The 11,510-nt window shown below is 43.9% G+C and overlaps 1 protein-coding gene across 1 annotated transcript in view; it reads right to left on the reverse strand.

Moving 5' to 3' along the window:
- Nucleotides 1–245: 245 nt before the first annotated feature.
- Nucleotides 246–11,510, reverse strand: part of DCLK3 (doublecortin like kinase 3) — a 24,903-nt gene continuing 13,638 nt past the window's right edge. Inside the window, exons 2-4 of the mRNA XM_019508983.1 lie at nt 5,327–5,459; nt 4,710–4,877; nt 246–3,266 (exon numbers count right to left, since the gene is read on the reverse strand). Coding sequence (XP_019364528.1) covers nt 3,070–3,266; nt 4,710–4,877; nt 5,327–5,459 — 498 coding nt within the window. The 3' untranslated portion in view covers nt 246–3,069. The remainder of the gene's footprint in view (nt 3,267–4,709; nt 4,878–5,326; nt 5,460–11,510) is intronic.

Genomic DNA, 11,510 nt, shown 5'->3' on the forward strand with positions numbered 1-11,510 from the left:
CATATCATCGGCGAATTTAAACAGGTTGCTTTTCACCCTGTCATCCAAATCGCTGATAAAGAAATTGAACAGCACGGGCCCAAGGACTGAGCCCTGGGGGACTCCGCTGCCCACTTCTCCCCAGGTCGAACGTGACCTGTCCACCACCACCCTCTGAGTACAACCCTTCAGCCAATCTGCAATCCATCTGATTGTGTAGGTATCAATGCCACAGTCGCCCAATTTTTTAATGAGGATGGAGCAGAGGGTTGGACTACACCTCCTTAGGTCCCTGCCAACCCTAATTTTCTATGATTCTATGAAGTCCTTGAGGCAGGATGGGGCTTTCAGAACCACCTCCCTTTGCCAGATTGCTTTGCCTGAGCTCTCATGGCTGAGCCAGGTGCACCTGCCAGCAGTCGCTGATAAGTGCTAGCTTCAAGTACTGTGGACTGGGTGGCTCTAGATCCTACCCCTTGGTCAGGGAGCCAAGGGAAGAGCAGAGCAGAAGGAAAATAAAAAGAAGGGAACAACTGAAAGGGGAGTGAAAAAAATACAAAATCCCTGAGGAGGAATATTGAGAAGCTCTTTGTATCTCTTACCTGAGGCTAAAGATTGGAGTGCCTCAGCTTTATGCAAGATCAACAGCTCTATGCTGCCTCCAAGCATACTTACAGTTCCCCTCCTTAGTCTGGGGCTGAGACTTAAGAGATTGTGTATGGTAGCACAAGGCTGTGCCTAGTCATCAGGTATCTAGAAAGCCGAAGAGAACAAGACCCCAAAATAAAGAATCCCTTTTATATTCTTTACAGGTGTGCCCTGTCTCCTATTTACCATGAAAGGAGCAACACACTGTGCTCTTAAAGGTGACCTGCAAATGCCGAAATATTCACTGTCTCTGCAACATGCTTTTGTCACTTCAAATTTTATTTTTAATTTAGAAAGAAGTGTAATATTTGATCTTGTCTGTCACAAGATGTTTTTCCATAGTTTCATGTCAGTGATAGAATTAATAAAGGTTTGCTGTGGGGAATGTATGACTGTGACATAATTACCAGAAGCAGGTTTTTAATACTGGTTCTCTTTAAGGCCCTGACTCAGGAATGCACTTAAGCACATGGTGAAATCCATCTCTGTCCAGGAAAGCACAAGAGCATATGCTTTACTTCTCTCCTGAAGAGGAAGGCTTTACTTAACCAGAGCCTAAAGACAAAAGTATGGTATATCATGTAAATATAATTCTTGGAATAATTTAAAAGTTGATGAGTTTTGTTTGATTAGTAGTTAACATCTGCTGTGGAATTCAATTCAGTATGCATTGAACATAATCTAGTTCAACTTTTTCACTGAGGGTGCAATTTCCCACTCAGTGATATGAAGCAGATTTCAACTGTCATATTTTACTCATTTGCACAGTTTTAGCTTTCAGCTTTAAAATTATTCTAACCTTTATGATTACAAAAGTGTGTTTCTGATTATGAAGTGGTATGGCATTCTCTTTCTGTATCTACAGAGAGAGAGACTGCAATGATAAGTTTGGCAATGTGAACTGACCTATTCGTTTCCATGAGTTTTTAACTCAATGCTTATAACGTTTAAAATGTCAGCTGTTGTTCAACTATTGAGCTGTTGGACAGTTTACTGTAAACCACCAATTAACATCCTTTTTAGTTTTTGGGTTGATAATAAATAAGCATGAAATACAAAAGATGTATTAAGGTATATCGCATACAAGGACCACATTATTTTCCTTATTTTTTCTTTATTTTTTTATTTTACCGAGTCCAGTGTTAAATAACTTGAGCAATGAAACTTCTATGACTTCCCTTGACAGACTTTTCCTTAGAATAATCTAAATATTTTTCCTGAGTTAAGTGTTTTGTCTAATTTCATTTCATTAGTCATACTTCTAGCCCTTCCAAGTGAAACCCTAAGGAGAGAGAAATAGAGGAAAAGACACCAGGGAAGGCACCAGAAGGAAAAAGTTAGCACAAGACACCAGCAAAGCAGAAAGGCAATTAAGCAGCCACCAAGTTAAGGGAAGAGAAACTGAAGCATGGGTGCTAACAAGAGCAGGTCACAAAGGGAGTTCCATGACTCTGCCTCCTTCAGTACGTGAGAATCAAGATCCATCAATGTGAATCTGTGAAATTTAATCTTGAAAAGACTGATATACTCCTGTATAAAAAGAAGCCAGAATTCCCTCAGAAACTGCCAGATTTGTTCCCAGAATGTGAAGAAAGGTCCTCCTCAGCATCACACAGCAAGGCCTTATACCTTGCCCTAAAAATGAATCAGCATAGAAACAAATAAGTTATTGTAGCCATAATAGATTGATGGTCTGGTCTTTTGCCCAGTCTCCAAGAATGACTAACAGAGGATGTTTCCCAAAAGGTACTGCAAAATATTTAAATCTGTACATAAGGCTGAAACACTTTTTATTCCCTCCTCCATACTTAAGTTTTCACATAGTTTTGCATCAACCCTTATATTAATACAACACACAACTGAAAGAAGACGGCTTCAAGTTTTTCCGTACCTGGATTAGCTCACCACTATTTACATTGAATCAAAGTATTCGGTATCATGTCTAATGTGTCCTTTAGCTAAAGGATACTTTTGTTTAGTTGTTTTTTCATACTTCCTATTGCTAACAGTACTTTGTGTAAAGGCATGGTGCAGAAGTTTGTGCAGGGGGTGTACATCTGATCATTAAACAAGGCTCCAGGAACACAAAGCTTCTGGCAGCTGCCATACAAAATAAGGATAGAAAATCTCCCCAAATGATCACTAATGTTAGCTGCAGAAACGCATCTTAATCTACAAAAAAGAACTGTGTAGTTAAACATAGACCCAATTCAGTATTAAAAAGGACACACTGGGTGACCAAGCCAATGCTCACTTGAAGTCAACTCGCAGTAACATCAGTGGAGATTGGCCTCACCATCCTGTACTTTTCCAGATTCTCAAAATCTTAGAAAAAGGGCAAGCAACAATGCCCAACAACAAACCCTGGGCCCAACTCATTTAGAAAAGAAAAAAAAAGGGAGAGACACAGAAGAGAGAAGGCTAGCTTGACATGAAGGAACTTCATGTGTCCTCATTTGCAACTTCCTTCCTGCGCTGGCTCCGAAAATGGCGCTCAATATTAATTGTCACTTCCCTCTGCAGGTTCCTACTGTTGGTTTTTCCAGCTGTTCTGATCCAGGGATGCTGAAGAACTTGCTGAGCTGTGTAGCGCTTCTGGGGATCCACTACCAGCAGCCTGCTTATCAGATCTTTGGCTGCTATTTTATGCAAAAAGAAAAGGAGAGAAGGGAAAAAGTATATCACTGTGAGGTCTTCGTGTCCCATCAGAGCTAACAACAATCTGCATGGCTATTGTAGTGACAGAAGTTATGACTAAAAGAGGCTCTCTAACAGCAGACAGAGAGAACTGGGAGATGGTTCCTTAGCTAGCTAGTTAGTGATATATAGACCAAGACTCTGCAGAGGTTGCTTACAGTTCCACATTTAAAGTTTGTTGTTTAGTTCTTCTCATGCTTTTATGCCTGTACTTACTGAACCCTGTAATCACCATAGCTATCACAGAGTAATTCCAGTGACTAAAATTAAACTGTTAGTCCTTTGGTGACATCTCCTCCTCCGTGAGATGCCATGAGGCAAAAACAAAAGCGCAGTTTTTCCAAGCAAGCAGGAAAGGTAGATAGAAAATTTAATTTTGAGAACCCCATACAATCATAGTACGTGCTCTGGCTAGTGGGAACCGGGTGGTTGGTGCCTGCCACCTGGAAAACAGGAATGAATAACACCTAACATCAAAAGGGGTACTTTAGACCAGTGGCCAGCAATGTTTCAGAGCTGAGGACCGGAACAATCCAGGTTAGGTACAAGATGACTTGATGCTCTGACCCAGCCACCTCCACAGCTTTTACTGCCCTGCTTCCCCCACTCCCCAGCTGCAGTGCAGGTGTAGCTCCCTGCTGCTCAGCCCAGCTCTGGCATCATGGACTGGATTCTAAAGGCCAGATCTTGCCCATGGTCCATGTATAAATCTAAATAATAATAGTAAAAATATGAATGATAATGATGTTGCCAACCCCTTGAAGACAGATTGAGGGACATGAATCTCTTCAGCCTCCACAAGAGAAGGCTGAGAGGTGATCTTGTGACTGTCTACAAACTCATCAGAAAGGATCAGCATGGAATAGGGGATACTTTGTTTACCAGGGTGCCCCTCAGGGTTATTAGAAACAATGGCCATAAAATGAAGGAGAGTAGATTTGGACATGAGAAGAAATTATTTATGATGAGGGTTGCCAAAGTATGGAATGGACTTCCAAGGGAGATGGTACTTTCCCCTACTTTGGAGGTGTTCAAAAGGAGATTAGACAAGCACCTGGCTAGTGTTACTTGACCCTAGCACACCTCCTGCCCGGAGCAGGGGGTCAGACTCAACGATCTAATAGGTCCCTCCGACCCTAGAAGTCTATGAAATTTAGACAGCAACTAAATGAGAAATGCAAGCAGCCCCATGATGAGTCTAGTCCCTGGTTCTTAGTATCACCAAGAAATAATCATTTTAGTGCCTTATTTGTAAAGATAGTTGCAACCTGATGCAGGAAAATATTTGCTCTTAATGAGGTCTGATCTTTATAGACACAGCTGTTTATCTGAGCTGTGATAGAAGCTATTACCTCCTTGGGGATGGCACACATGATGAATCTTACCACCAGAAATATTATCCCAGTACGGTGAAAGGAATTCATAGTGACCCAGCTGTATTATTTGAAATAGCTCTTCTTGGTCTCGCTCTTGGCTGCGGAAAGGGGGGAAGCCACATAGCAGTATGTAGAGTATCACTCCAGTAGCCCACAGGTCTACTTCCAGGCCATAACCTAGGGGAAATACATATCAAAGGTTAAATATCTTTTTTACCAAAACTAACCTTTAGAGAAGAAATATTTACTTTGTAAGAAATATTTTATTCCATACTACATTCTCCAAGAAAAACTAGCTTTGTCCCCTGTGATATTTTGAAATTGTTACATAGGTGATCTCTGAGGTCCGTGACCTTTTGCAGTGATGGGGCTTTAAGGTTCTTTGGATTATAACCTTGATGTAGAGAGGAGGAAAGCAAGAACATTCAGGGCAAAACAAAGAGACAATTCTTCACTGGCACGATTTCAACAAGAATTACTGAGCTATTTTGTTTCTTATCTAGCTGAATGTAATATACACTGTTAAGTATTAAAATATTAATAATATGAAGATTAATTAGATATCAGTGACAAAGTACACAAATATTTTCATAATGAAAAATACAGTCTTAAAAATCTATATTCACCCTTTTCAGCAAGTATTTCAGGTGCAACATATGTTGGAGTTCCACAAACAGTAAATATGGGTTTCGTAACCAGCTTTGCAAGGCCAAAATCTGCTAGTTTTAGTCTAGTGGATTTATCTGCATTATGTTGAACCTGTGTCAAAACAAAATGAAAAATTCTTTAAACCAACTGTGTTTGACAAACAGAATCAAAACAATACATTTATTACAAGATAGGGATAGACAGAGACAATCACATCTTTAACCCCACCAGCAACAAATTGAGGTTGGCCAAAATGAAGTAGAACAAGATCCCAATACACAGTATTCAGAATGCACTTTGTACTGTATGGAAAAATAAAGTAGGCAACTTACAAGTTCTAAGGAATAAGAAAACTGTTCTACAGAGTGTGGTATTCAACAACTTCTGAGCAAAGAACAGGTGCTTTGAGGCGAAAGAATGAGGAGCAAATTGGCCTTGCATCGGAGATATAAATGCTGTTTTTCCTATGGAAACCAAATTCTTTACAAAGAGAAAAGCTGTGGGCTTCTTCCAAACGAGTAATATTTCTTGTCACATCAGTACATATATTTCACATATTCCAGGTTTGATACCAACATTGTAGTGTCACTGCTAAGTGTTACATGTTCCCCTTCTATCCCAGCCTCCTCTCTACTAAGGTGGTGGGTTTAAAAAAAACAAACAAAAAAACCACCTGTGTGCACAGAGTACTCTGTTCATCCCCCATCCTACAGCTGCCATGGAAATGGATATTGTGGGGATTAACATTTGGAATTCATAAAGGACAAAGGAAGGGACACTGGAACATCAGCCTCACTAACCTCTTGCAGATTACACTTCTGATATCCCTCTGGAAAAATAGCCAAAACTTCCTATTTTGGCTTGTATAGCTCTTTAGTATCAAATTTTTAAAAAACTATTGAAAAATAAAAATTTGAGAAACCAGTGCTCAGAAACCAAGCAATGCAAAAAACCAGAAATGCTGAAATCTGCATATTCTTAAAATTAGTACTTGGTAGTTATATTAAAAATAAAACTACTGGTAATTATAAATTTGCCTTAAATGAGGAAACCTTACCCTCTACCCCCATAGGAAACAATGCAAGAATTCTGCAAGTAAGCAAAATCTGGACTTCAAAGGTGTTGAAAGGACAAGCAAGACTGTAGGATGACAGTAGACACCCCTGACTCGAACACCTCTGACCCTGCCATCAAATGGAGTTTGAGGGAGAAAAATTCACGATGGTCCCTGTGATAAAGCGACCGAGGGAACAGATTGAATAAGTAATGCTATCCCATGTTACTCCAGCCAAATTTTTCTACCAGCAGAATTTTTTAATGTGAATCTGAAAAAAAATGCACAGCAGTAGTAATATAGTAGAGACACCAACTTCACACTCCTCCATTTTAGCTGAAAAAAACCCATACACCTCATATTTCTGCTTTTTCTTTTGACAGCTCATCAGCTTTCATGATGTATTATTGTATTATTAGCAATACAGCTGACAAAAAATGAGAAAGACATTATTCTTTTATAGTAAGGTAGCCACGAGCATTTTTTGCAGTAATGTCTGTCCAAAGAGGGAAAAAGTCCTTCCCTCGCACTCCAAGAATACAGGCAACACTGGATCCTTACCAAATACAGTACAACTGAAAACAGAAACAAATGTTATATACTTTGAAGGGGCATGCATTTTTGTATCATCAATTTATAAGATTCTTTCAGTGCTTATGAAACATATCCAACTACACCTAATATTCTGTATATAATGTTAAGAGATAATACTGAAATCATCACATAAGCACCAACAAACCTGGGGATCTGGGCACCTAACTTGCATTGAGCTCTGTGCAACCACACTGCTGCTCTTGTAACTGCCGAAGTCAACAGGGTGTGTATGGCATCTATCTCCATGGGCCCCACCATTGTATTTTCTCTCTTAGCAGTTACATGAAACTTGAATTTCTCATTACAGCACAAGGTGGCAATACCAGACCATGTTGTTTTTTCAAAGCAAAACCAATTTTTTCCCCTTTCACACAGCCACCCCAAAAGCAGTGGAAGACAGGGCCTGCATGTATATGTATGAGTGCAGACAAGGTTCTTTGAGTAAATCCACTATCTTTTATTAGACCAACTCAAATAGTGTATGAGTGCACATTTTGGTGGGAGGAGTGGGGAAGGAAAGGGGGCCAGAGAAATGAGGACATTTTCCTCAAGGCTGGTCCCATGCATATGAGTCTATGAGACCTGGGTAAGAGACATCCTTCTACCACAGCTTGATGAGGCCCTAATGTCTAGGACTGTGCAAAATTTCAACGAGTGTTTCATTTTGAAGCTGTTCAATGCATTTTAAGCTCGAAACAGTGAACTCAAAATGAAACAAAAGGTTTCAAAACAGCTTTAAAATTAGATGAGGGCACTTGAAACATTTCAAAAGTTTTGAAATGTTTCAAGTTTCGAAGCAGCCCTGTGTCAGGAGGCAAGGACAGACCAGGGCTGTGCTCCAAACAGCTCCACCAGCCCCACGGAGCTCAGCCTGGTAGCAGGAGGAGGCAGGAGAGCCAGTGGCAGAGCCGCTCCAAGTGCAGCCCTGGCCAATGGCTCTCCCCCGCCTCCTACTGCCGGGCTCAGCTCCATGGGGCTGTGGAGCCTCCCGCCGCCGGGCTGTGCTCACCAGGGCTGTGCTCCAAGCGGCTCCACCACTGGCTTTCCCACCACCTACCACCACTGGGTTGCGCTCCTTGAGGCTGGCAGAGCTGCTTGGAATGCAGCCCTGGCAAGCACAGCTCAGCAGTTGGAGGCTCCACAGCCCCACAGAGCTGAGCCTGGCGGTGAGAGGCAGAGGAGAGCCACTGGCCAAGGCTGCACTCAGAGCCAGAGCTGCGCTTCAAGTGGCTCCACCGCTGGCTGTCTGCCACCTCCCACTGCCTCCCGCCGCCAGCTCCATGGGGCTGCAGAGCCTCCAGCTGCCAGGCTGTACTCACCAGGGCTGTGCTCTGAGCAGCTCCACCAGCCCCATGGAGCTCAGCCTGCAACTGGAAGTGGAGGGAGAGCCAGTGGCGGAGTGGCTCAGAGCTCAGCCCTGGCCAGTAGCTCTCCCCTGCCTCCCGCCGCCAGGCTCAGCTCCGTAGGGCTGGCAGAGCCACTCGGAGTGCAGCCTAGTGGTGGGAGGTGGGGGAGCAAGGGCTGCACTCCACCTCCCACTGCTGGGCTGAGCTCCATGGGGCTGGCAGAGCTGCTCGGAGCACAGCCCTGGCTCTCCCCCACCACCTTTGGCTGGGCTGAGCTCCACGGGGCTGGCAGAGCTGCTCGGAGTGCAACCCAGTGGCAGGAGGCAGGGAGAGCCAGGGCTGTACTCCAATCAGCCCTGCCAGCCCCACAGAGCTCAACCTGCCCTCCTAGTACTGCCAGGCTCCTCCCAGCGGCACAGGCCCCCAGACCTGCGTGCAGGATGACAGGAGGCTAGTGCTGCTGCCTGGGGCTAGTGGCAGCATCAGTCTTCCAGGTACTGGGCACACCCTGTGCCCAGTGCTGGTCCCAGGCAGCAGTGGCAGCCTCCTGTCATCCCAAGTGCAGATCCAGGGGCCCGCACTCCTGGGAGGAGTCCAGCACAACCCCACAGTCCTCCCAGGGGTGTAGACCCCCACAACTGTGTGGGATGACAGAAGGCTGCCACTACCGATAAGTGACACGAGTTTTGCTTTTTGCAGTTTGAGGTGCAGTTTCCCAAAAACCCCTGCACCTATCTCCTTGAAACTTGGCAGACTTCATGCCCTCCAGAGGAGCTACCATCCCTGTAATTTTCATCCAAATCAGGCAAGAAATAACAAGGTTATAGGCATTTTCATGATTTCCCATTATAGCCCATGGGCGAAATGTTGAAATGCGTCAAAAGAGTGAAACAGTTTCAACGAAGTGAAACGGAACAGTGCTTCGAAACAGTGAAACAAAATGACAAAATGAAACACTGTCCCTTTGAAACAGCAAAGCAGAAGTCAAAACAAAATGATGCTGTTTTGCACAGCCCTACTAAGGTATTTGTTTTCCCTCCAGCTAAAAATTTGCCAGTTTGTCCCTGTCAAGCAGATGGGAAAAGCAAATGCCTTGTATATGTCATGGCTGTGTAACAAACAAGTCTATGAAAGAAAGTGCTGTAAATTGTGTCTAGGGGCCTCACCACACAATGATTCACCAGCTTATACCATACAAACCAGATTAAGAGCAGTTACTATCTGTGCTCCATGCATCCCCTTTATCCCCTAGACTTGTAATTCTCTCTCTACCACAGAGCCTTTCAGCTGCCAGGAGAAAAGCAAGCATACTTTCCCTTGCATGAATGCTCATGTCACTAGAATAAATTGCTTGTCAATCTCTTTTTCTTTCTGCGAACTAAGTATTTAATCTTAATGATGTGACAGAGATCCACAGTCTGCTGAGTAGAAAACTGGTTGTCTTTCCCAACCCTACAGGATATATGCCACAGAACAGAATACTGCATTGCCAACAAAATAAGTTGGATAGTACTGAGAAGATAACAACTAAGGATTTCTAATGCACCCGTAAGATTTCTACTACACCTATTGCTGTTATCAAGCCACCATCCATCTTAGAGAAAAGGCAGTTTCAAGGGTACCATATTTATTCAAATCCAAAACAAGGATTTTTCCCCCTATTTAACATGGGGGGAAGGCCCCTCATCTTGGATTAAAGAATGAGGTGGGAGCACAGTTGCTGTGGCTCTGGCTCCAGCCCCTACCCAGCGTTAGGAAGTGGGGGGAGAAAAAGAAACAGGGGAAGGGGGAACTCAAGGCTGCAGGTGTGGATGCACAGGGAGAAAGGTGTGGAAAGGCAGAGGTTAAGCTGCTTGATTCCCCCATCTGCCCCCACTCCAACTGCCTCCCCCACTGCCTGCCCCACTCCCCCCACCATCCCCTGCCACTGCTTTCCCAGCTGCAGCAGCCTGAGGGGAAATTTAAAATGACCCTCCAATAATTAGATTCTACACATGGAAAATAATAACAATTTTATACATTTTCCACATATAGAATCTAATTATTGGGGGGGGGTGCTGTCTTAAATTCAGGGTTGTCTTAGATTTGAGTAAATGCGGAAGATCCTCTTTTCCCTCTCCTGCTTCCTTCTTCATGTCCATATCTACATTGTGTGGCTGAGGCATGTTTAACAGGAAGATCTATAGGACTGCTACAGTCAACTTGGCCACCCTGGCTATTAGAGATGAAAATTGGGATAAAAAAATCCAACAGGCTGTAGCCAGCAGCAGGTTAGAACCTGGATATTTAAAGCTAACGAGATATAGCTGTTCATATTTATGAGTTTTAATACCACCCTTGGCGTTTGTTGACCCTTTGGCGTTTGTTGACTGGATACATACTATTCACAGAAGAGCATGCCAGCCTTTAGCTAGGTATCCTGATCAGACTGAAGGATCTAGATGTGTAGCAGGTGAACAGAACACTAATATAAATGAGTTTAGAAAGCTCTGATATTGTTTTGTGTATTTGTAGCTACATGACATGGAAGAATAAAAGTCTCAAAAAGGAAAAATCCCATTTGAGTGTAACCCTGGGCACGACCCTACACGCGCTCTCATCCGAATAGTGGGATCCTGGGGTACCCGGTAGCCAGTAGCCCACCCCAGCCCCCCCGGGAAGCTGCTGCAGTGCCCCCGAGCCTCCCCTTACAATCAAGCAACCTCACAGACAATTCTCAAAATATTTACAAGATTTAGTTATTTACAACATAACAAATAACCATTAAACAAACACATTGATATACCCACTAATAAACCTTCAAGAACTTGTTTACACAGTCTCTCACTTGCACACGGTGTACTGGGGATCCCGTGTGCGCTGCCCCTGGCGGGGTGTCTCAGGGAGCGGAACTGTCTCTGTCCCTGCACGTGGTCTGTGGATGCTCCCTGGTGCTGGTGTCCATCTCCGTGCTCCTGGGGTCTCTGGGCAGCAAGGATACCTGGGCATCAGGCAGCAGCTCCTCCTCTGCAGTCCCTGCAAGACAGCCTTCCCTTGCTTTTGACCCCCTTCCCCAGGTCAGCAGGGAGCAGTGTCTGAGCTGCAGGCTGTAGCAACTCTCCTGTACCGCACAGCCTCACAGTCTAGCAAAACACAACCCCTCCCTGGGCTTTGCCTGCCTGTGCAGCC

This window comes from Gavialis gangeticus, unplaced genomic scaffold, assembly GCF_001723915.1.
Source record: "Gavialis gangeticus isolate Ggan-Ray unplaced genomic scaffold, GavGan_comp1, whole genome shotgun sequence".
Classification (NCBI taxonomy): Eukaryota; Metazoa; Chordata; order Crocodylia; family Gavialidae; genus Gavialis; species Gavialis gangeticus.